A 26604-nucleotide genomic window follows, 5' to 3' on the forward strand; every position below is an offset into this window, starting at 1 on the left:
AAGTGCTCAGCAAATGTGTAGAGAGGTAAACATGTTCTCTTTTCCAGTGGGTGAGGGCAAGCCTTCCACCTATGCTTAATGTCCAATGTTCTCTTTTGTTCTTAAAACACTTGACGGGCACTAAACCACTTAACAACCATTTTCTGCGCCCGCCATTACACAACCCCACACTTCCACCGTAACCTGTACAAATTAACAGCCCAGTCTGACTCTGGCGTCAATATCAGCCAATTTCTTGTTCCCAGTAAAATGTGTGTAACCTCATGATAACGGTCAGCGCTCTTGCTTCGTCACCGTCGAGCCAGTCTGACTCAGTGTTGCTGTGCACCCCCCCGCCCCCGTCTGTCTGATCAGAGGGGTCTGTCACACCTTCAGTCTAAAAGCCTACTTCACACATACACTCAACACACAGATTCTGAGCACAGATTCTGTGTAAAGAGACAGCGGGGATGAAGGTGCTGAGAAAAAAGAAGAAAAAAAAAACCCAACACGCACGCACACACACTGATGTTCTGTCACCTACCGCAACTCATATCTTTTGCTTAGAAAGGAGAAAGCGGTGAAAAGCATCACAAGGGATGTGTCGAGACTGGCAGTGGGAGGAGGAGTGCAGGAATTTAGAGTGGCTTTCTTCAGGGATAACTCCAAAGGAACCTGGCAACTGAGTCTCCAGGTTTCTTGTGTACTGTAGGTATTTTCCCCTGTACTTCACAGCACTTGACAACATACTTTGGAAAGAATTTTTCTTTTTTTAATTTATGATGTGCAGATGCTCAGACTGCAGGATATGCACAGCATCGCTATAGGCTTTCCTGTAAAGACACAATATATGTAGAGTCTTGGGGTGGGGGGGTTGTTATCTGTACATGACACAAGCTTAGGGACAGTATTTATGATTGTAACCCTAGAGTGAAGAAACCTTTTCGAGCAAAAAAGGCTGTCATAATAAGACAAGAGATTTACATTTTCAAACCCCACATGGTTTTAACAAATAAAACCACCATTCTACGGGTCTGCACTGTGTTTAGTGTGGTCACATTACTGTTTAGAGGAACTCCGAAAATCTGTGTGCTTGTCCTTCCTCCTTTCAGCGCAGTATAATCCAGTATCAACTCGATTAGCCTTGAGCTTCTGAGATAAATAAATATTTAATACACAAAACTTCCAGCTATGTCCAGACTATCAATAACGGTTGCATCCACTGCCTTAAAGATGCTGACTTTTGCATTTAAGCAGGTGGGAACTGCTGTCCAACAGGCATCGTTTTCGCATAATACCATGATTAAAAGACGTGTGGGCAGAAATACAGAAGAAGTGCATTTATACTAAGGATGTTTACAGTAAATTTTACCTTCAGAGCTTTTATTTTTTGTAAATTTGTTTGGGTAGATGACAACAGACAGACCTAACCGACCTTATGCACATGTTTTTATAGATATAAAGAGACGGATGTTTCTTGTGTGGGAAAGCCTAGCGTGGCAAAATCAACCAAGGGCAAACTGCAGCCTGGACTTGTGGTCTCAAGCTTCAAGTGCTCTTAGCTGGAATAAATATAAATCCACAAAGTGTACAGAGAAGTCCATCATGCTCCGGTAAAGCTGCTGTAAGACTTGTATCAACTGCTTCAAAATCCGACTAAACTCTCTAAAAGGTTGGTTTGACAGGTTATAAGGACTCTATCCAATAATTAAGCTGCTTGTGAGTCCATGTGGCTTTTGCTAACAAGCTGTGGTTTGCTCATAACTGTGAGAAAAGTCAATATACCATATACAGAGAATTGCCTCCTCATCAAGTACTGTTTTTGCACACATGAAACCTCACCACAGCTAACTGAACAACTAGAGTAAGCTGTATGATTGTAGACGTGTGTCACACAGATTTTTGGAGTCACTGTTTGATACACAAAGCAAAGGGGGAAAATATTTTGCACAATAAAAAAAAAGTGTTTTTCTACTGAAGGTTCGACAGTAATTCATTGTAAGTGATAAAACAAAAAGCTCTGGCCCATGGCTTCACCACAATGACGCCAGGCCACATGCATTCCCCTTGATGCTGAAGAGGTGTTTTATGACTTCTCTTACCCCTCGACAAGAGTCCTGTTGGCCAGACGGATGCAGTGCTCCCACAGGACGTTGGACACAGGCAGTGGGATGCGCACATGTCTGGAAACATCACCCAGCCGCTTGTTAAATTGCTCAAACTCCTGAGAAGATGGGCGAGAAGGCACAGGTAAACACAAATGCTGATATTTAGATACGGATAAATTAAATTTGTACTGTAAAGACTATAATGTTGTATAAGGTGCATTAAACAAACACAAACCTATGTGCTAGAGAAGGAGGGGATTTATGAACACAGCCCTATACAACTCCAGCCATAAACAGGTCTAGACAGGAAACATGCCACAATAGAACCAATACATCTTTGGACATGAGGACATAACAAAATAAAAGTCCTCATGAACAACAGTATTTTTTTCCTCTGATTCGCTCTCAGCCACTCTGTGTTCTTGGATGACACCCAACACCAGCTCCCCCCAGTCTTAACTTGGACTGTGTTATAAAACCACCTCATGCTGTGAATTGTACAACCCAATTATTTACAGTTCATGAGGAATAAACTGCATTAGGATGTTTGTATTAATCTCTTTTTATAAATACTGTGATCATTTAACATACAGTACATACTCTAAATAGTGGTATAAGTAAATCAGATTAATGAAAGATATTTTTTCCCCTTGGAGTAAGCAGCTTACAGCATGTCTGAGTCTCTGCTAGTTTAATGATTTTGTGGTCTGGCCTGATGGAGACACATCCTGATGTACTGAGAGGGCAGGAAGTATGAATCCACCCAGCCACAAATCAGGCATTAAAACAAATCACTCATGCAATGCTGGATACCGTACTCTGGTTTCCCAACTGGACTCATTTATTAACTTTTTGACATGCACACAACCTGTTACAGCATGCTCATAGTTGACCTTTGGGTGCTTGTAATACATACTGGTGGTGACCTTTAACTCGCAAGCTCTCTCTGAAATGTTCAATTATGGATGAAATCATACAATTATGACACGCTGGTGTACAACAGTGAACTAATTGCGGCACATATGTATATAAATGTGATGGATGTGTCCCAAGTGAAGCGTGCGTACATGTGTTAGCACGACTTTAATTCAAACTGCATCATATTTGATGAGAATGAACCTGACTTTTTTAAGGCATACGTTCACATTAATTTTTCACCCAAGAATGAAATGTTATTCATACACAAACAGTCTCACAATAGTTTCTGACTTCAGCATTTTGTCAATGAAGTCATTCTGGGGGCTGCTGCATTTCCTTGCCACTTTATATGCAAATCAATGCCATTGTTGAATGCTAGTGATCAACCCGAATTCATGAATAAAATATTCTCCTGTGTGCTGTACAACAAAATGTAGCACACTCTTTTCAATCAGTGCACATAACAAAATCCATATGTATGATGGGTGTCTGACAAGTTGGCAGTGAAGGCTATTAGCACTTGATGGGGAAAGGTACAGCTGGACACGGTACGGTGTTTAAACCAGAGACAGAAATTTTCTCTCTCAGGCAATTTAGCCCGTAAAATAAATTAGTTAGGCTTAAATGCAGAGCTGGCAGAGCTGGACAAAGATCTATAAGCCATTCAAGAATCCAAAAGGTGAGTTTGAGTTCTTCTACTATAAGCAGTTAACTTTTAACCGTGAGCTGATGCCTGAATATTTCTTTATGCTCATGTATCTATTTTGCCGGGGATTTAATCAACATCTGTGATTTAATGTGCGATTTAATCAACATCTGTGATTTAACGTGCAATTTAATCAACAGATTTCTAAGACATTCTGATGCATGTGCGGGGGATTTGTGTTGGTTCGGTGCCGGTCTGTTCAGGATTTCACACCACAGCAAGCCCTTCAGACCTTTCTGTCGCTGAACGTCAGAGGTGAGAAAACTAGTGCCGCGTGTCCTTCCACCCCATGCAAAATTTATAATGGGATAAGTAGCCAGCATGCATAAAGACACGCATTTAGAAGAAAATGTCCAATTCCGAAAATACCTCAGGGAGCGGTGAACTCAAATATCTTTAACAATGCAGAAACTTCAGGGGAGATCTGCATTCGACTCTCAACAGCTCACCCACGTACTAAATTATTCACCCTTGATATAATTGATATTTAAGGTCCACAAATGAGGAACAAGAAGGAACTCAAGAGTTCCTGTCTTTAAGTGGAATTAAAGGCTTATACTTTATGTAAATGACCCAGATGTTAAAAGGATAACCCAGATTGTATTTCACAAGTACAACAAAAACACTATGTGAGGAAAATTCCTAGAAGATAAAAGCAAATCTATTACAGCTGCTTTTTATGTGTTGTACTTTTGAGTAGTGTGGATATTGCACAACAGTGAGAGAGTTACTGTCTGTTTGGGAAAAAAGAATTAACATTAGTACATTTCTTGAATGAACTCCACCTGAATGTGAAGTACACTAGAACAGAAAAAAGGATTTTAATAGGGATACCAGTAACCTCAGTGTCATCATTTATATTCAGCTGGCAAAAAGTCTTAGTGGCATAAATGATGCAACAATCTTAATGAGGAGATGTTTGCATATTATCTCTGCAAAATGCAGGAGGAAGCTGTTGCAAATGATGTCTCCATCCATGTCTTTGAACTGATTCTTAATGCAGGACAAACAGGGATTAAACAAGCAGCACTGTGACTAATTTACACTTTAAACTTTACCACATGCAACGTCACAAAGTTTGGACTCTTTAAAGCTGCACTAATCAATATTTTTATGTTATAAAAGGATCAAATCACCACATGTAATGTGAAAGGCGATCTGTATTCTATTGATAAACAAGCAAATTGTTTCTGACTCTGTAGTTCCCCAGAGCGTTAAAGAGGGTTTTAGTGCCTTTCAGCTCACTGTTTTGGTTTACCAGCCCACAACTTGTTTTGATTTACTCTCATCTCCCCATTAGATTCATGTCAGTTAAAGACATCAGTTTATGCTGCTTTAGTAACTCCATCTGCATCATTTAAGATACAAAAATCTTGTAATCCCAACCTGAACCTGCAGTCGGGTTACATCAACAGTCATCTACACATTTCTTATAAAACGTTACCTTTAACAGGACGTCCACATATACATTGTGCTGTGACATTATCTCCCTAATGTCCCATTTAACTCCGGCCATCATGAGTAACATTTGCTCGTAGTCGATGGCCTTGGCTGCCACAATCCAGTATATTGGTTTCCGCAGTTCACTGGCTGTAGACACCGTCTGAGAGTAAGAGAGGCAGAATACATGTATGTGTGTGTGTGTTATATTCATTGTGTGTAAGCAATAAACAGAGGCAGACAAAAAGTCAACATGTTTATCTCTTCTGAGATTAACATGTTGTGCACGTAATATAATGTCATCAGTTCCACAATATAAAAACTGCAAAAACATTTCCAAGAGTGAAATCATAGGACATGACATTCATGCTGATGTTTAGGGGAAAACAGACCTGTCCGTGTACCTCAACATTTCAAATGTCAAGTGGATAAAAGAAAAAGAAAACACAGAAAAGACTGGGTAAGAGCTGCATGAGTGGTTATGAGTGATCCTTTGTTGATGAAGAACAGGACGGACTTCTGGGTTGCAGTTACATAGTCATTTGTTTCTATGGAGAGATATGCTTTCAAAGGAAAGTAAGAGGCAGAGTGATGGCTACAAATAAAAGAGTGAATGTATCTGGAATGTTGTTTTAGGTAGCACGTCAAGCAAAAACCACTGCAGTGTGTTTTGATCTGTACAATGAGCTAATATATAAAGATATCAAATTTAAAATCAATGAAAATGGTCTGTATTGGTACCACCTTAGTCAGATGTTTAGTACAGTCTTAGCTATAGCTGACAGTAATTAACAACTACTGTAATTACTCAGACATGTGACTTTAGAGATAAGGTGCTACTGTATTAAGTCTACAGTACCTGGGAATAAAACTGTTGCAGGAAAGGCTTCTTGGCTGCAGGCATCATTGTATCCAGGTGGGACTGGAGGGACTCAAACTGTTCAGCCAGAAACACACTGTAAAAGAAAAACAAAAAAACAGAGGCCGCTATTTAACTCTTTGATTGTTTTATTTAGCACAGTGGGGCGATAATACGGTAAGAAAAATGTTCATAACATAACAAAAAACCATTACTATGTCTTGTTTTTTATTATTCAAGAATGACTCATCTATTTCCAAGAGCTGATATTAATTTTTGATTGAATTTTGGTTTGATGACCTGGATTGGAGCTACTGACAATTAGAGAGATTGTAGCTGGGCTTCTTCACAAAATATCATCTGAAATGTTTGTCATTATCACAGAACAGAGTAAATTGAATCCTCTACCCATGAAGCTCGTAATATTAAAGCTGAGCCTTTGATAAGGTGAACAACTACAAAATATTCATAAATGTACACCTTTACTGATGCTCACTTCTGAACTGCAAATGCTGCACTTGTCCTAAAATTTGCTCCTTTTAAAATTTCCTCTCCTTTTTAAACAGCTACACCACTCTCTGCAGTTGCAGGAATCTAATTTCTCCTCTGTGATCATTACAGTTTAATGTAATAAATCATTACTTTAAAGTGACCCCTTGGATTTGCTCATTTTTGTTCTGAAAACTACTTCTGACTCCCAAGTCTTCATGTCTCACCTCACAAAGCAAAGTATCATTTATGTCCAACAAATCAGGCAGCAGTTTGTACAATGACTGGATTTCAATTATCCTTGAAAAACACTGAGACTGAACAAAGCAGCAGAGAGAAAAATACTGGACCGAAAAAAAAAAAGAAAAAAAAAATCAATGTCTGATAGACCCTAATACTCCCGTTCCTCTGTGAATCCAGCTCTGACTAAATAAAGACCTTTTGACTCAAGCTGATCGATGGCTCTGAAGTGTTCCTGTACACTAAATAAAAACTGAGGGAGTGGGGTTTGAGTCGGCCAAAGTTCGCACTTGAGTTTAATGGGGATGACTGCTGCAGTGCAGCAATTTCTTTGCAGTTCTAGGTCAACAACAATGACACAACTGATTGGACAGTGCCATTTAAGAGTCAACAACAACTCAACAAGACAACATTTCATCACAAAAAAACCTCCTCTAAATGATTTTAATCAGTGTTTTCTTGCAGCAGGAGGACTGGCAGAATCAGGAGCCTTTGGTATGGTGTATGCATTTTTCAGTTTTATCACTGCATGGCTGATGTAGCCAATAAATCAGATATTTCAGTTCAAGAGGTGGTTATACTGATGCTCCATCCGTAAGGATGAAGAAGAAGCAAGAGTGAATATTAATAGGTGCAGTCTGGTTAACACTAAATCTGAAGGCACTACATTAAACACAGCCAACGCCCCATAAAAGAGCCCAGTGCACAGTTGTTCTTTTCTTGGAGCAGAGAAAATCACATTAAGGTTAACTGGAACAGCCTGTGTTTACCTCAGCAACATGGTGCAGTGTGGAGAAAAAAAAAAGCACACAGTGCAGTTCACACTTATTTGATCATGCTTGTATAAATATGACACTTGAATAACAGCTAGAAGGGCAAAGAACAACAAGAGGGCCACTCCACTGAGCCCTTATCTTTGGTTTCTGCTCAGGGCTCCCTCATGCATCATTGGTTTGGACGCGTTTACACGGGTAAAACAGCATCTGCTGAAGATGTCAAAGGTTGCTCACAAAAACACGCTAAGGTTAGCTGCCTTTTTTTAACGATAACTTTTATGACAGAAAAAAAGGAAAAGCTTTTCATGCAGTCCTACCCAGAAAAAAAGTCTGTCTTCTCTCTCCCCAGAGAATCTTTTCCTTTCAAACTTTACCCAAGAAATATCTTCACCTCTGCACTTTAGCTCTTTTATTTTCATTATTCTTTTGAGCTTGTTGCCTGTCTTGGATACATGGAAAACTTTGTGTGAGAGAGTGTATAAGCCTATTCAGCATTTTTGCAGCACTGTCGTCTGGGCCCCTGCTTTACAGACTTTCATTATGAAGCTGTTGTACGCAGCAAACCTCTCAGGATCCAAGAGTTTTGTCAGCACTGATGATTCTTTGACCTAATTATGTATGAGGGCGCTTTTGTGTAATGCGTGGATGTAGTAGGCAATGAGGGAGACAGGAGGAGAAAAACTACAGAAACAAGACTGCGGAGCGAGAGGGAGAAAATACACCACTGAGACTGATTGTGAGAGTTTAACACAAATAGTAAATTATATGGAGACAGCTAGGAAATCTATATCAGGGTGAAATAAGTCTCTCTCAGTCTCCCCTTCTATTTCAGTGATCAGTTTTTTCAGTTAAGCAAGCTTTTTTGATGTGAATGCTGAAAACATCATCACATATCTACACACACTGCAGGTAGTGCAAATGTTTGATGTCTAGGCTATGTAACGCTGTCTAATGAAGTTAGGACCACCGTGAGGCGAGGCAGCGAGCTAGAAACCAGCCTCTTTAATTTGATCAGAGAAAATGCTTTGATGAGCATAACCACCATCTTACACCACACTGGCAGGATGCACAAGTGACGACATGAAACAAGCACGACCGCTATTATAGTATCTTTACCAACACAGCTTTGCGCTTTCAGACCTTTTGTATGTGTGGTTTTACCGTATTGTTGTGACTGCACTTACAGAGACTCAGTAGCCACCACCCTCTGTGCCAGCCCATACAGAGTCCCGCTGTTAGTGAGGACCACCATTTGGCTGAGATGGGGGCTGGGCACCTTCTCCTTCCTGTCCTCTGCTGGGCCGTGGACTCCCGCATTCTCCCCTACTGCCTCCTGGAAGACAAATGGATGGGAAGGTGAGTAAAAAATGTATATATACTGCATATTTTTCTGTAAAGGAAGACCCATTTTGTGTGGTGCTTGGACCTTGTTACATGAGCATGCATGTCTAGTTATTACAAGAAGCCACAGAAATGTGCTTTGACCAGGTGGCAGAGGTCACACTGGATAAAACTGTGAGAAATAACGTTAATTATATCAAAACTATCAGTGTTAACTGTGAAGCTCTGTTATGGTCTCTGAAGCAGATTGTCTTACAGTTGCTTTCACAGTTAACCTGACAAAACAAACCTTTCACTTGAAAAAATGAAGACAAAATGTAAATGTTCGCTGATAGGTAAGCATAGTCTGAAATTCAATCAACCCTGTGGAACTCAAGCCACATCCAAAGCACACACACTCTCTAAAATTCTGCTGACCAAACAGTCCTCAGCTGCCAGCATTTATCTTCCTTTTGATATATTCCACCACACCTCTCCATCCAGCAAACCCCTTATCCCTTCATTTAAAAAACAATCGAAACAGAAAAAGAAAGGTCTCAACCTAAATCCCTTCCCATCAATCACAGTAATCTGTATCTGCATACAAAGCCACTGAGATTCCATACAGCGGGGCAATAATACATCATAGTATTTTCTATAAAGCACGTCTGGATGGCGTAATGTATCACATGGCGTGTAGAGCTTTGCACTCTGTGGCCCGCAAAGCCCCCCTGAAGCAGCCTCTGGCAGATCAATAGCAATCACACAGGTAATGAACGAATGGGCGCTATTAATGCTGTACCATATCATCCACTTACATACCCGACTCCTGTGCAATCTGGGTCTGATATTGTGTGTGAGCACCATTATTCCAGATGACCAAGTGGACAGCTTTTATTACTGAACAGAGCGGCCAAAGCAGACACAAAGTATTTTAGAATAAGGAAGTATTTGGAATAAATGGCTACACCACCTCTGATCCATCCAAAAACACTGACAGTAAGAATTCATAAAACGTCCGTCAAAGCTTGTATCATATCAGGTCTACATGTCACTGGTTAATCATCACTCAAAATGAGAAATAAGCGTGTTGTAAAGCAGGCAGTGACGTGCACAGTTTTAAGAAGATGACATCTTAACATTCCTCCTGCAGCCGTCTATTCACTGAATTAAGATATATTAACAGCCCGGTGTACGGAACAAGAATGCATAGTATGCAGCTCCTCCAACAATTTATGGTTCAGACCGGCAGGAACGATTCCCCCCCCCGAGAAAACCGCAACCTTTCAGGAACCTCTGACTTATCTCTCCGCATTCAATCAAAGCTTCGGTGTTGCAGAAACCATTATCAGTCCGAAATAGAAGATTAACGCCTGAATTATATTACTTTTACAGTTGGAGGGAATCTAATGGCTTCCCTATGGATGGTACAATATATCTCTCCCAAGAGCAACTCTCTGAAAATGTAAACGCTGTTACTATTTAAAAGTCAGAAATATGAATAAAACAAGACATTTAATGGACTGAAACACTCCTCAGTGAAGTGAAGTTAAATGTCATAAGCCTTCATTTACAATTTCATAATGATTAAACTGCTCACAACCCCACATTAGTGTTAAGGATATTTCTTGCATTTCTAACCAGGTTTAACATCCAATTATAAATCCAAAAATATGATTTGTACATTGTTACTCTCTGATTCCTTCTTCTAACTTGTACACAACCACCAGGTGAAATCAAAGGACGACAATCATGCACTGATCTTTTGTCCACTGCAGACTCTCTCTCTTTTGGCAGCGGAGCGCTCACAGCAGAACCTTTCGTCTACACCAAAGCGCCCACACCTTGGCCCATGTACAGCTGAACTTGCTGAAAGTGCAGTTATCCTAAACTCAGGGCAAAAAAAAAAAAAAAGGTGTACTACTGTGACTCCAAATTACAGATGAACTTTGTTGTTTTAGGAGCGTATTAATTTAATCACTGAGCTGCACCGTGCTTGATTTGGCTGCTTTTTAGGATTTACAAATGCTGCTCGTGTTTTTAAGTATGCGTTAAATGTGATGTGGCATATTGAACTGCGCTGAGGCAAAAACGCCTCTCTGTCTCACTGATAAAGGCAATAACATCCCGAAGCTTGAAACGGTTAAGATTATTTTTAAGATTGTTATGTTACAAATAAACCCATTGCAACCCATCTCACTCAGATGAGACTAAAAGATTAATGGAAAATTTACTATTTTGCAAATTTCACAACATTTTTATTCTGGGAAAACTCATGTCAGCTTTATCTATTTTCAATCCATTTCACTGGTTAAGGGTTGAAGCCACTAAAATGAGGGCAGTCCGCAACATTTCAGACAAAGCACATAAACGTGACAAACATGCTGTGGTTATGGAGTTAATCCAGAAAGGCCATTAGTAACCACTTCTAAGCGTGACAAATGATTTAAGATTTGGAACATGATAAAAAAATGTTGTGCAGCAGCAGCTGATGGCCATTTGTATGCATGACGTACTAGAGCACACAAACACACAAATATACATGATAAACTGTGAACAACAGCAGTTAATGGATACATAAATTAAGACAAAATATAAAAGTTGTTTTCCTCTCAGCAGGTCTGAAATTGTTTGGTTAAAGAAATACTTAAGCATTAGAACTCTTTCTAAATCTTCTAAATCTTAAATCTTTCTAAGAGGCAAAGTGGCTCATAACTTTCTGAATTCAGTGATGCCTTTGACTAGTTCCTTCTCTTAGATCTCCTCCTGCTGGGAGCACTGTTCTTGCAGAGGTTACAATAAGCGTACCCAGAAGATTTTCATTTGTAAGCCAGCCCCCAGATACACTTCCACATGAGGAGTTTTAATGAAAGATTTCCACGGATAAGGTCACTTTAAATATTGCGAATTTGAACACAAGTTACTCAGGTAAAAAAACCAACTGTAGGCATGAGAGACACACTTCGTTAAAAACATTTTTTCTCACCCTAGATGTCTCTGCTGCACGGCCGCCACTGCTGATGAGCACTCATTTGCATTTCTTGTCAATCTCTTCTTATTCTAACATTGAATGTGTTTCCCTTATATTCTGCTGCGTTACAGTAACTTCTGACATTGTGTTGCATTATGAAAGTCACACTGGAGGTTGTATATTCCCCTGTGATTGAATCAAATAATTTCAGCCTCAGCTGCATTAGTTTGACATTACAACAAAGTCTGGTTTGGTCTATTTTTAATCACTCCACGGGAGACTTGACCTTTTATTGACTGCGCCCCTGCAGCATAAACACTTTATGCAAAAAAAGGAAAAGAGGGCCTCTGAAAGACTGTTGGGAAGAAAGTTGTGTATTATTTCTAACTGCAGGATTCTTCAGGTAAAAGCAACAACTAGACTGAAAACTAAACAGGAGGAAAAAACCAAACAACATCCATGACATTCAGAATGTTATGTGCTGACTTTTTCATTTCACCATTTTACATGTACTGCAAGCTGCCAACAGAGCTCTATCTCTTCGCCTGTTCGGGGTGATGTGCACACTAAATGTGATCCCACCTCAGCCCTGAGTGCCAACTTCAAGTTTATTAGTTTATTAGATGCTTGATCTACTATCATTATACACTCACAATGGCAAACATGATTTGATGGAATAGCATTAACATAATTTCCCACTGTTGTTGCCCTCTGGTGGTCCTAAATATTTAAATGATTTTTGGGGATAAACATGCAAATCAGGTCTGATACTCAGGAAGACATCTAGCATGTTAATGTAATGGATACAAACACTTGCATAAAATTTAAATGCTTCTGCCTGTTTTAATCTGCAAAGAAATGTAAAGGAGGCTGAGATTAGAAAGCTTATCCCCCCCCCAAAAAAAATTAATTCCTACAAATGAGAGACTTAACTTGTTTGCTCAATTGTTTTCTTAATCCTGTGGCAGTTATGATTCAAGCATAGTCATCGATGGGCACATGCGGTTCATGCAACAGAACGCAGCTGTGGAAATCCTCACATTTAACTTCATGATTCAAGCTTCCAAAAACGTATAATACATATATAATACACATAAAGATATCAACTCTTCAGTCATCATTATGCATCTACTGTGATCAATTGTAGTGTAAATTATTTGTTATTTGATATCCTCGAAGATACGACTGCAGAAATGATCATGCTTTCACTTTTATGATGACACTCGATCAAAATGACGAACGACAGCAGTGAGATAAAAGTGAACTAACTCCATGTGTCGGCCACGTCGCCAAGTGCTTGTGCGAGAAGAATGTCAGAGACAAATTTTTCAAACAAGTCAAACAAGAGGCTCGAGAGTGGGGGATGAAGCAGACCTTTCCATATAGCATGACTTATAGTGAAGAGGTCATACTTCATTTGATTTACGTCCTGCAGCTGCTGAAGATATTTAGGAGGAGTTTCAACCTGAAAAGCAGCTTCTCTGCTGTCCCACTGAGATTTAAAAAAAAAGCTTTTCCATTATGAAGTATATGTGTTATATAGACTGGTCATTATTGGTGTTTGCTGTGAGAGGATTACTGCCACTGAACAATTCTGATAGAAGTTCTGGCAGCGGCAAGCTGAAGATTTGCCTGTACAGCATCCATCTGTGGCTATAGTGTGTAGTGGTGTAAACAGATGAACCCAATAAACCCTGGAAAGTCAAATTCACTGAAAATATTAGAGCTAAAACAATGGATTGATTCATTGAATAGTCAACTGACAGAAAAAATAATAGGTGACTATTTTGAATGTTTTTTTCAGGCAGAAATAATGAAAAAAATTCCAAACAGGTTCACCTTCTCAAACAGGAGCTTTTGCAGCTTTTCTATCTCAAAGTAAACTTGGGGTTTTAGGATTTTAACTGAACTGTCACCTTGGCATCTGGGAGGTTGTGATGAACATTTCTTTTGCTATTTTTTGACATTTCACAGGGGTAAATATTTAAGATTGACAAGCTGAGGTTTCAGTCATTACCATGTGACATTAAATCCCTTAGAGAGTCAGTTCACTGTTAATGGTTTCCTGCTCACAATGAGAAAAAGAAAAGAGAGGAAAAGAAGAAGAAAAGAAAGAAATCAAAGTTCTGACAAACGCAAAATTAGCATGAATCCGGTTTTATTGGTTTGCGAGATGCTGCGCTGAGTTTATTATCACAACCACGTGAATTATTTCCTCAGTGGAAAGAATACATCATGTGCGTCCAAGCATGACAAAACACTCGAACACAATGAACTGCTCTCAAATTGCGTTTGCCAGAGCAGCCTCGGTGTCTGAGTCAAAGGCTGAGCACACAAACACTGTTCATTCAGCAGATATCCACAAATCACATTTCTGAGGAAATTTTACAAATAGCCAGAGGCGGCTTCCTGACATCAATGTGGCAGGTTATGAGAAGGTAAATATGCTTGTTTTCATTTCTCACTGTGAAGACATTCACCGCAGTGAACTAACTTAAACTCTGACTAAATTTAACACCTACAAAGAACCCGGGCCTCTGAGTGACCTCTGTGAAAACACACAAAATGAAGACAAAATGGAACCATCAAACTACAAGCATAGTGGTGAGCCATGGCAAACAATGAGAGAAAAATTACCCTATGGAAACTTAGAATATTCCAATAATAACTCTATCTTAATAAGTCACTATACTCTAAGTACTTCATCCACTATTAGGCTGCCTCCACATGACTGAACTTAAGAGGTACGACTTTCTCTCTGTTGCTCACTCACTCATGTCACAACACCAGGCCTTTGTTTTGAAATTTGATCTCAATCTCTAATAGAGCAGCTAGTGACGCTTTCTTAGTGCTGTGGTGGTAACAGCCCAATTAATTTAGTTACAAAAATAACCAGCAACTATAGACAAGAGTCTAAACATCATACAAGTAAAATAATCATGATCAAATTATTACAAAAAAAAGTTGATGAAATGCATTACTAAACTCCATTTCATGGGAAACACTGGATTGGATTGGGGAAAACTCTGAAGGGCTGGTTACTCTGAAGACCACATTAGCAAGTGAGGTCAAAAGTAAATTTCAAGCCCTACAGGTAATAAACAAGGTTGGCATCCTCCACAGAGGAGGCTCTGCAGGGTACAATTTGTTCCAACAGCGGCACAGATGAACAGAAAGCAGTCCACTGATGAAAGATCCTGAATCAAGTTACTGGGGAAAAAACAACAACAAAAACAAAAAAAAAAAAAACAAGATGAAGGGTCTGCTGGAGTCTGCTACCAGTAAGTGGTGCTTGAAAAATGTCAATTGGTGGCCTGAGTTAGAAAACATTAGGTATATTCTTTAAAAATGCAGCTGCACTTCTATCCACATCTTTCCTGTAATTGCTTTCTTAGAGACATGTACGATATGGTTTCTTTAAATAAGCTCCCTTGAATGAATCTATTGTGCAGGAGGAGACTGACATTTAATTAACGAATGTTAAGCGTTTTCATCCAACAGTTTGGGGGTAATCTACGTAATTATGTAAATTATTTAATCAGGGCAGTGGTAGCGGGAGGTCTTCACTGATAACATTAGGATTTCTCTTGTACATACACCTGCAGCAAATACACCCTCATTTAAATTGTTTGTTTCAGAGACAAGAGTGAAGACAGAAAATATTAAAGAGTTGATGGAGATAAGGACAATATTTTAGATGAGAGAAAACAGACTGTGAACAGCTTCAAAGGAAAGTACCCCATCACTGCCATCAGTAATATTTCACAGCGCTGTAATCTGCAGTGGTGGTGCCTCAGTGATGTCAAATTAAATGTAGATGCACCAGAACATCAAGCAGTTTAGTGGCTGTGAACACAAAGGTACAAAGTTTAAAAGCCTTCTTAACATTTTAACAACACTAGTTATGATCTGTTACGTGTGCTGATATATTACACTTATTAACAGCTATGTCAAGATTTACTTTTCTACATTAATCCACATTAATTCATCTCTTAAATTACAAGCATCAACTTCTCATCACAATATGTCGGCTGAGGGGGAGATAATAGAACTTTTCATGTAATGAATCTGATATTTATTGAGTGATTATGATAATATTAGCATTTTTTTTTTTTTTACTTTTGAGCTTTGAAAGATAATGGTTTCATTTCTGAATATGTAGACTTTCTTGGCAGTATCTATTGTCAAAGTGTAAATCAAGACACACTTTACTTTCGATTAGCAGTTAATCAGTTAGTTGATGAAGCCACTCATCCTAAAACAAAAATACACCAGTCCGTCAGTGGACAAAAAAAAGGAAGCATTGAAAAGTGAAGAAAAAAGGGAAGAAGATATGAGGTAGCTATTACTTCAATATTTGAATTCTCTACAGATAATTCTGATGATTAACTGACAACTGGACAAAATTAGAGAGTTTGTCACAGGAACAACCATCCATCCAAATCAACAGCCAGTGTCCTCCATTTCATTACACTTTCATTACACTCTCATGAAAAATAATCAACGTTCACCGGTGAGGTTTGGAAAAAAAAAAAAAAAGTACTTTTCCCATCATGTCGGAGAAAAGAGAATATCTGTGTGGGTGTCTGAATTCCCAGTATAATCTGAATTAAAGTTACAAAATGGAAGGCCAAGGAGAAGGACTTGAGGGAGAGAACAATTCTTTTCTTTGTGAGCTCACCGTGTTTTAATTATCTGTCTGGCACTGGAGCTGAGATAGAAGTGGCCCTCGAGTTAATGAACCATTTGAGGACCTTTTCTGCTAAACAATGACTAAAAAACGAGCCCAAAAACTTCTCTGTGACAGACAGATAGTTTCAGTCTCTTTAAATAGAACCAAATTCGCCCTCTGGATAACACTTAACAAACATAATACCTCAGGCATACCAAACCTTTCACTTAGAAAAGGTTAATGTGCATCTGTCACTGATATAACTTAAGGCTGCTTTAATGACTGCAGTTACACTTCGGTGTACCAAGCTGAAGAAGACAACACCTCCACGTACTCATTTGTTTACTGTGCATATGACATATAAACACATTAACAATCACACACTTGTCCTGTTGTTAATGAACTATTTTGGTGTCAGTGACAGCAGAAGTTAAACCACTAAGAAAGAAGTGCTACAACTAGGATTTACAATATGTTTCAGTTGGTGAAAAACAGAGAAATATATGAATATATATATTTCAAAAAGGGGGCAGATGAACGGAAAATATATGAATCACACCAAATCCTTCTCAGTTTATCACTTTTTTGGACTTTGGCGTATGCTGATGTATAATGTATGAGCATAACCAAATGCCTCTGTCCTAATACTTATACAACATATATGACAGGTTTAATCTTACTTATGGTCTTCTGTACGGTCTCTATTTAATTTATGACCAAACGTCTTCCTTTCTGTCTTCATCTACAGGAGCTACAGTACAGTCAAGTTGAACTATTCTCCTCAGCCTTTGTTCCCTTGTCATTTTTTTGAACTTGTAGTGCAGACACTGCAGACTCTCTGTCATGCTGTAGCGTCTGTGTGCTTACCTTCAAGAGCTGATCATCAGCGATCAATAATTAATATGAATGGTACAAAAGAGAAGAGTGGGTCAGACTGGGGAGGTTTATATATAAAAAGGTATTTCTGGTGCTGGTGAGTAAAAACATGCAGTGCATGCCAAGACAAAAGTGGATGGAAAGGAATAGCAGCGCTTCAAGAGATGTTTCATTGCAACTGCATTTATAAGAAGCCAAACCAATAATTTGATTAGGAATTTTGGAAAGCTGCATCACCACCAAAGCCTTCGGGAAGCCTTCTCTTGATTCTGTCAGCCTTGCTCATATTCAGTAGCTGAGGAAGAACAGCTAACAGCTTCAAGGTCTTTTAGGGACCATTGTATTCTGTGGACAGGGCAAAAGGGAAAACAAGTTTTGCTTCTGTCTGCAAGGCATTAACGCCAAAACGGTTTCCCCATGCGGACCAACAACATTGTTAAGTATGAAGACATCAAGCATCAAAGCCAGGGAGCTTATCTACCCTTGTGTAATGATTTTAAATTAAGGCCCTGAATTCCCAAAGAAAAGAAAACTTGAACGAAAAAAATGTCCAAGGAGGGATCTGAAAAGAGACAAGAGCAAAGCTTTGAATAAGACTGAAAAACAGGGATACAGCAGCAGCTTGATGATGATCAGTCGCTCTTGTTTTCATCAGATACATCAAAGAAAAGAGGCTGAGATATTTACCCAGCTGAAAATTATTCTTAATGAGGATAGACAGTTAGAACAGTCATATGTGTATATATATATATATGTACAGTATGTGTGTTGGGATTCAAATAAAATTAGTTTCTACTGTGCTTTTTGGTTTTCATATGGGACATGTAATCTCCCTCCCATAATGCCTGAGGGAGAAGTGACACTAAAGCTTTGAATCGATCAGAGTCAACGGTTCTTCTCTGAGCAGGACTGCAGGTCCATGGGGAAAAATACTACCAGTTTCCACTCTCAGTCTGGAGTGCATTTCAGACACTCACACCTCCAACTCAACATAACTTTTTTATTTTGTTGAGCACAAACCCATCTGTAAGCTTGATTCTATCAGTTTCCGAACAATTTCACTACAAGTGTGCACTGGGGAAGTAGAGCCACTGGCTCCCTCATTACCCCTAAGTCGCCACAGTCTGCATTGAGGGCCATGGGTTTTACTTCCCGCTGATAAATTCTCTCTTTCTTTTTTCCCCCTGAACTGCTGAGTCAGGGCTCACCTCTGCTGGAGCGTCTATTTTATTGTTGGGTTTTCCCTGCATTTCGCTGATTTGTTGTGAGCAGCTCAATTTTGAGTAACAGCCTGAGGCTGTTTTGTGGGTGGGTACGGGGAGGCCTATCTATCAGCAGCAGCAGACACCTGAGGAGAGATGGGAGCTCCCTTTCAGTATCAAGTCAACTGGATCTGTCAGTTGACTTGTGTGAAAAATGTAACATACACCTGCAGGATGGAGAGGAAACAGCCCTCAACATTAAAGGCTGGTATGAGAAAAGAAGGCCTTGAAAACCTCTTTTTTTCCAATCAGCTCCTTACTGTGAGCTAATGTTGCTCTATAATTTGGGTAATTTCATGAGAGATTTCTGTATCTGTGTTTTTGTTTGGGCTTTTCACACTAGCTTAGAGTCGGCTGGAGCCCGTTTAAAAATATGCAATATCACATACTTCAATGCACCAACCAGGATTCAGGATTATTTGAATCAAAATGTGACAGCAGTTGTAAAGCTGTTTGCCTATATTCTCAGCACTGTTGGTCAAGTTGGATCAACCCACTGGTTTTTGAGTCTGAAAGTCTTAATAAATACTATGTTTTATTTGGAACTTTAACTTCGACTGTTGCCATAAATCTTAAATGTAAGAAAGACATGCTGTTTTGACAACATTTTGATGACAACATTTTCATAATTTTCCTTCAACAGTGAATAGAGTGCCTTTGCATTTTGGAATCAATAGACAAGACCGAGGTAGAGGACTGATAGAGTGAAGTCCTGTAGCCTAACAAAACAAATTTGGTCCTGTACCTTTCAAATAATAAAAAGAAAGCTTTTACCAGGTAAAGGAAAAATCCAATCTTTAGAAAACAAGTGTTTGCAGACAAAATATAAAAAAATAAGATAACTTTCAAATAGTATTTCCCAGTGAAATAAATAAGTAATAAGTAATAAGTCTAAGAGTCTGATCTTTTTGTAATCACACTTGTCAGTGAGGAGGCTTCCAGCTGGGAGTTGAGAAGTGATCTCTCAGTTGAAGTGTCTCAATCTATCGTGATTGACTGCTTACTCCTCTCCAATCCATTCCATAGAGATTTATGGCCAAGTCAAGTGGACTGGCTGCTAGGCAATTACTGTCGAGTGAATCCTATTGCACCTCTTTGTCACTCTAATACCAGAAATTTGGTTCTCATTAGATGAATGTCAAATGGAATTAGGGCCTTCATTTATTTTGTGTGACACCGCCTGGGCCCCCTAAGCCTATCGATGGCTACTTCCTTTCCCCCCTGTAGCTGCTGGTCCTCTCTTGTGTCTCAGCCGAGACATAAGAAGAAAATACCTCACTTGAAGTACTTGTATCAAGAAGCTGAACGTGAATGAGACAAACCGAAGTGCACAGTGCTGGGAAAAAGAGAAATGTACAACACAAACGAAGGGATTTCAATTAAAGTCCGTAATTCTGCTCATCACTGTGTCTGTCGCGCTGGGAGATGTGATGAGTCATGGGCAGAAGCTGTAGAAAGGAAACTGATTCACTGTATCCAGAGGGGATCAACTGTCTCTCTCATCACAGCTGAGGAGTATGACCTGCAGCTGGGCCTATCAATGAAGTGTGTGTGTTCCACTGACCCCCCCTCCCCGAACAAAATGTCAATACTTGTGATATCCTGACAACTACAGTATAAAGAGTCACACCATGGAGCTTAATTATGATCTATAATCCCTGTCAAATGGCAATCCCCTCTGGCTTGTTGCACCATTCACAGCGCGAGACAGCAGGCCACGGAGGAGACACCAGCCTGGACAGTGACGTGCCCTTGTGAGAGATGCGCAACTGATGACCTGGTTCAGCACGTTGCATGTGTGTGTGTGTGTGTATGAGACAATGTAGCCTCTGTTTATGTGTGTGTGACATTAGCTGGTGCCACTCATGAGGGGCAGAATGCCAGTGTGCGCTGGCTGTGCCAGGCCAGTGTAGCGAGCCACAACACATGCTTAGGGATTATCACCCTGCCACTGAGAGACAGGCAGGAAAAGAGCATGATGTGCACTGGCCGATCAGGGTTCAGTGTAGAACTGATGAAGAGCAGGACTACAAACCAAATTCAAATTGTAAATTCTTGGTGTATATGTGTGTTTTTGTGTACATTTCTGCTGGCACACTTGCTGCCAGGTTACTGGTGCCAACGCAGAAATTACCCAGTTCCTCATTCCTGTTTCAGTGCCAGGCGTGAAAAAAGCCAAAGCCCTGGTCCACACAAAAGCCGAGTACGAAACTCGCACACACACCTAATCAGCTCGTCACACAATTGTGGGTTGACTTGAGCAATTGTAAGACTCGAATCAAACAGAAAAAAAAGGGAAATCATTTCCAGACTTATGATCTTATCGTCATGCCTGGGCTGATGATGAACACTAAAATAAACACACATACAAACACACCATTGTATATTCAGTCAGAAGCCCGAATAAACTATGTAGAACGACACAAGCAGATACTTGTGGGGAGAGTTGAGAGGCGTGTAATCACTGGCACGCAGCTGCAGAAGAGAAGCAGGCGATAGGACAAACAGATAAGATGGAGGGAGGAAAAGTGACTGGAAAAATGAGAGGAATGAGGGAGAGAGACTCACAAAAACAAGTGAGAGGAATGGATAGACTGACTGAAAGAGTAAATACTGGTGGTTTATGCAGTGAGAGAAGTTAAATGGCTGTGAACTAGAGGTGGCCTTCATCGGAAATACTAGCCCGTGTCAGCTCTCTTCACAACGCTGCCTACGGCAATGACTCAACAGCTGTCACAGCTGAACTTTCTGGCAGCAATAGTTTGGCTGCAGATGGGGGTTCATGGCATTATGCTGATATGCTGCTGTCATCCAACCTGCCCCGAGCTGTATCACCAAAGGAGTTGATTTTTTGATTTTTTTTTTTTTTTTGCAAGCCAAAGGATCGCAAAGCAAATCATTATTTCACAAGGCAGCCAATGCCTTCCTAGTAAAACAATTCAGGGCTTCGCATTCAGGTAAGGATGACATATTTGAAGTTGGAGTGGGAACAGATGACAGCGCATGTGATTAAACATTATGTAACAAGTGTTTTGTGGGAAACGTTGAATATTTGAACAAGGCAATTACATCTCTGCCACTCTCAGATCCCCGCCCCCCCCAACCTCACAACCTCCAAACACTGTGAGCGAAATATTCAAAGTCAAAAGTGAGTGAACTCAAAATGAAAACTGTCAAACCCAGACAAGCAGCAGGGTTTCAGAAAGGTAATCAAGGATTTGGGAGGCAGGGAAATAGAACATAAACTAGGGGATGATCTTTTACTTTTTCCCCACAGAGTTGCCATTTTGAGCTGAAGCCACTCTGTACCTGAGATGAGATGAGATGGAATCTTGCGGCTGTTCATATGGGACTCTGAGTCATTACTGCTGCATTGGTTTTTAGAATCAAACAGTTGCGACTGGCAAATCAGGGTAACAAAACCGCAAGGATTCGATGGCTCAATTGAAATGCAGTGTGCAATTAACTTTATAATCTGTTTACAAATGAGGTCTACCCTGCCGCAATCTCTGGAGTGTGTGGGTCTATGTATTGGTATGCAGGTGAAGGAATGCATTTGCTTACTCTACATGAATATATGCACAGTGTCACTATGGAGTGAAGTCACTTATATTAAAAAAAGATGGATATGTAATCCATATGTACTCCACAGTTAATAAAAGATTGTCTAAAAATAGTAATAAATATATGACAATCTACATTAGCTCTGGAAATGAGATTGCTATACAAATATCTTTGTTCAAACAGGTACACACAGTCGATGTGTAGTCTCTACTTTTAATAGAAGAATGTGTGTGCGTGAGATTTATGTGTATAGGTCATGATGCGAAACACAGAAGAGCAGAAGGAGAGCGAGACAGAGATGAAAGGAGAAGAAAAAAAAACCTAGGGAGTGCTGTGTTAGTTTGGAAAATAGGGCATTTTTCCAACGTAGAATGATTTACGGAGATGTGCTAAAATAGTTTTGCATATGCGAAAGGGGCAGACTAAAAGCATTTTTGCCAATGCATTAGAGAGAGGATAGGTGCAGGTACAAAGCCTGACGCTGCGTCTTTTGAGGTGGTTTTAAATAGCTTTTAATCAGACAGCCTGAGATAGCCACAAAGTGATATGATTATGCATCTGAAATGTGTGTCTATGCATGTATGTGGCTCAGGTTTAAAACCATTTTGTCTCAGTTTTGAGCTTACTCTCACCATTACAGAAACCCACAAATGTCTCTGTGCAGTGCATCACACGCTTCTGCTCTCTTCCTCCCTCCCTCCACCCAGTTGGACCATTTGTCCGTCCGTGTCCATTTGATCAGTTGAACAGTTCAGAGGATAAACATATAGTCAGCAGAAGGTAGCTGAGCACCGAGCTCGTCAGCCGCCTGACATTTGAAAAAGGCTCATAATTTGGCCAGAAAATGACTGGGGTGTAAATAGATGCTACAGTGCCCCCTGAGGGGAGAAAACATGTTGCTGCATTACGCCGCTTAACACAATTTAAAGTTCTGATCGTTCATTATTCCTGCCTGGGTTTTCTGACTTTTATCTGTTTTCTTCCCTCTGCCTTCCTGCTTTATTTTATCTCGTTTTTTTCCCCCCTCTCCTTGGGCCAACCCTGGAATGCTAAGCTATAAACATTACAGCCAAGTAGCCGGCACTTCACTAGCGAAATGCCATTATGCTGCACTGTCAAATAAATGCTTTGTTTTAAAATGGTGCTTTGGATAGTGTGCGTGCTCCCTGCTGTGGAAAACTGCTGATTATATCTGCATGCGAAGGAGATGCTGGTTGGAAAACAATTCAGTTCCGCTCACCTCACTTTATATTCTAATGTGATATACATTAAGGATTAGATTACAGTTGATGGTTGCCATGACAGCTTGTCATTAGGTTGTTATTGGCTGTAAATCCAGACACTGAATGCATACTGTAAACTCAGGATTTATCACAGTCAAAGTCAGTGATCAAGTTACTGCAAGACTTTTCTTAGTTATGAAAATGATTCATAGCCAAAAAGAAAAACACAAAATTAAAGTTTAACAGTGTGTCCTACAGCCCAGGTGTGACGTGAATGTACAGATGAAATTAGATAAGAATATTCGAGAGAGACAGACAAAAGAAAAGCCCCACAGGTTTTCAGAAAATGAAAAATGAAATGACATTATTCAGGATCTCACCATAGGGAAAAAAAAAATACATATTCATTTTCAGAGCTGATTTGTGAGTCACAATTTGTGACATTAGATAAAAATCTAATTTAACTACGCATAGCAGCAATAAGTGTCTCTTTACTTTCCGCTACAGAATTTCTGGGCTTTGTACCTGTCTGAAATAAAAGCTGAGCTAATGTCATCTGGTCCCTGCAGCTCCAGACTTGGACACTTCTAAATATTACTGTACACAACATATAGATGTAAATAACTGATTATGATTTAAACAAACAAACAAGGCTTGTTGATTCTTTCATTCACATTTGAATTCCAGGCAGAATGACTAAAATATGAGTTCAGCGAAACATTCGCTAATGCTTCTACAATAATTAGACTCATGGGACAAGACTTATTGTTTTTTCTCACTAAAAACAATAAAAAGAAGCCAAAATATCAACAGAATCAACTGAATTTTACATTCGCCTCCAGGGGAGTAAAAACTTAAGTGGCATTGCAGATTAAGACCAGATTAAAGTCCAAGTCTGGTTTCTCTGAACACAGGCTGAGAAGGCTGTCAGATATGGAGACGAACGAAAGGCTCAAGTGAGAGATGACACTCGTATTGTTGTATAATAGGGACAGACTATAGACACATACGCTACCAGACAAAAAAGTGCAGAGTGGAGAGTGTGGACTGGACCAGACTAATTGTCACTCTGTAGTATTAGAGAAGGGAGCAGTGATTGAGAGCCCTAATGGAATAACACACACATCCTCCCTGTCGGGGCCACTTAAGGGAGGGGGGGGAGTGGGGGGGGGCTGTGTGAATGTGTGAGTGACCACTGGCCAGATAATGACGACCCCCTAATGCATTTTGTGGTGACACGTGCCGCGGGGCTCTCTCGACGGTAGAACTGCGCATGTGGTCGGGATGGGATGATAGAGTTGATGGACAAAACACATAAGGACGGGGGGTGGGGTGGTGGTGGTGGTGTGTGTGTGTGTGTGTGGGGGGGGGGGGGGAAGAACATGTACATGTTGGGGAGGCGGGGAGTGGGGTAACAAGGGACATTAAAAGACAAAGCGGGAGAAAGACAGTGACTAAAGGAGGAAAAGAGGCAGAGAGGGGAAAAAACGAGAGAGTGTGTTACAGTCTCACCATGTCAATGAGGCTCTCCTGGATCCGGTTCAGTGTGGTTCTCAGTCTGCTGCTGATAAGGCCCAGACCCGATGACTCATACTGTAGAATACACACACACACGGTTAGTGTTAGTGTATGTGCACACTAACTAACACTTTCCTCTATGAGAGCATACACTTTAGCAGAGTGTGAAAGCGTGCACGCACACACACACACGCACACACACAGCAACATCTGCTCTCATCTCACGTAGTCGGAGACAAGAGAATCTTTACTTTCTGCTTCTAGCCGACTCTGATCCAAAAGAAGGGAGGAATAACTGGGAGGAACAGACATCAGTATCAGACAATCACACCGGCTACAGTAGATGACAGACGAGAGGTAAAAGGAGAGCGGGGGGGATGAAAGCACAGCAAACTCCAACATCTAAATGCCTCTGAAAAATCACTTTCAGATATGCTCAGTGTCACTTGAGGAAGTGAATCACACACAGCTTAAGAGCTTCAAATCACCCACAACCGCTAAGTGTCGACTAGCAGTTTGGATTCACAAGGCAGGCAAGCAGACCCTGTGTAGTTAGCCAAAAAAACAAAAACAAACAAAAAAAAACAAAACAAAACAAAAAAACCACACACCTCCGGGTCTACTCTTACCAAGCAAGCAGGACCCACCACCCTGGCAGGGCCCGCCTCTCTGCCACCATGAGTGGGCAAAGACGGGCTTGGGACAGGCTATGGATGATGAACGGAAGGCAGTAGGAAAAAACAAGAAGCAAAGGTTCAAATTAAAAAACAAACATTGTCGAGGAGGTATTACAGAAGTGTTAAAAAAAGGCATAAAGAATGAAGCAAATAAAGAAAACAGAATTGGATTAATGGAAGTAAGTAGGCAGAATTACTCTCGTACTTAAATTTAAGATCCACAGCAGAAACTTGGTTCTAACTAATCAGAAACTGCTGGTGTAGTGAAGAAATATCCAAATATTGTTTAATCTTGTTTCAAGGATACATGGGAACTTCCTAATTTGACAGTGGACACGTGAACGTACACTAGTGAAGCATTCTGTCCGATGCACCAAGGCCCATTCAAAAGACAAAGACAAGGACACAATATACAAACTGTGTAATGATACGGTTAACAAATAAACACATTAAAGGGGCATTCTGCTGATTTTGCATGTGAAGCTCAGTTTCCTCATCACCAGAAAAAAGTTTAAAAGAAGTCAAAAGGCATTGTGGGAAATGTAGGATCCAGCATATTCGGAGCATTTTGACCCATAATAGAGATAAGAATCAGGATATCTTGACTTCTGCTGGTTCGGTTTTGACCATTCATTTTAAAATCTTTCTTTTGAGTCCTTCCACTTTAGGGAAGAGCAAAACTAAATCGCTGGAGTGCCCCTTCAATTATGTGGCCCTCTCACTTTGCATTAGAGGAGAAATTGTATCTTCAGCTATAAGATCACCTGGCCATCCATGGGGGGCATGTTGGATTATCGCCTTAATTCAGCCTTGCTCAATCACTTAGAAGAAGATAGGATGCATGTGCAAGGGTGTGGGTGATGTGATACTTTATTATAGGTCACGGGTGACTCTGACTTGCACTCGTGCAAGCACAGTGAATAGCATTCAGTGTGAAGATCTGTCTGTAGCAACAATTTATTGCAGTATTGCTCATTTTTCAGAGAGGCCATCTATTCATGTGTCA

General features: G+C 40.2%; 1 protein-coding gene across 1 annotated transcript in view; it reads right to left on the minus strand.

Annotated features, from left to right (window-relative positions):
- Positions 1 to 26604, minus strand: part of vps50 (VPS50 EARP/GARPII complex subunit) — a 93888-nt gene that overhangs the window by 3665 nt on the left and 63619 nt on the right. Inside the window, 6 exon segments of the mRNA XM_051066145.1 lie at positions 2082 to 2203; positions 5156 to 5314; positions 6011 to 6107; positions 8700 to 8848; positions 24916 to 24996; positions 25551 to 25628. Coding sequence (XP_050922102.1) covers positions 2082 to 2203; positions 5156 to 5314; positions 6011 to 6107; positions 8700 to 8848; positions 24916 to 24996; positions 25551 to 25628 — 686 coding nt within the window.

Source organism: Lates calcarifer, linkage group LG3 (assembly GCF_001640805.2).
Source record: "Lates calcarifer isolate ASB-BC8 linkage group LG3, TLL_Latcal_v3, whole genome shotgun sequence".
Taxonomy (NCBI): domain Eukaryota; kingdom Metazoa; phylum Chordata; class Actinopteri; family Centropomidae; genus Lates; species Lates calcarifer.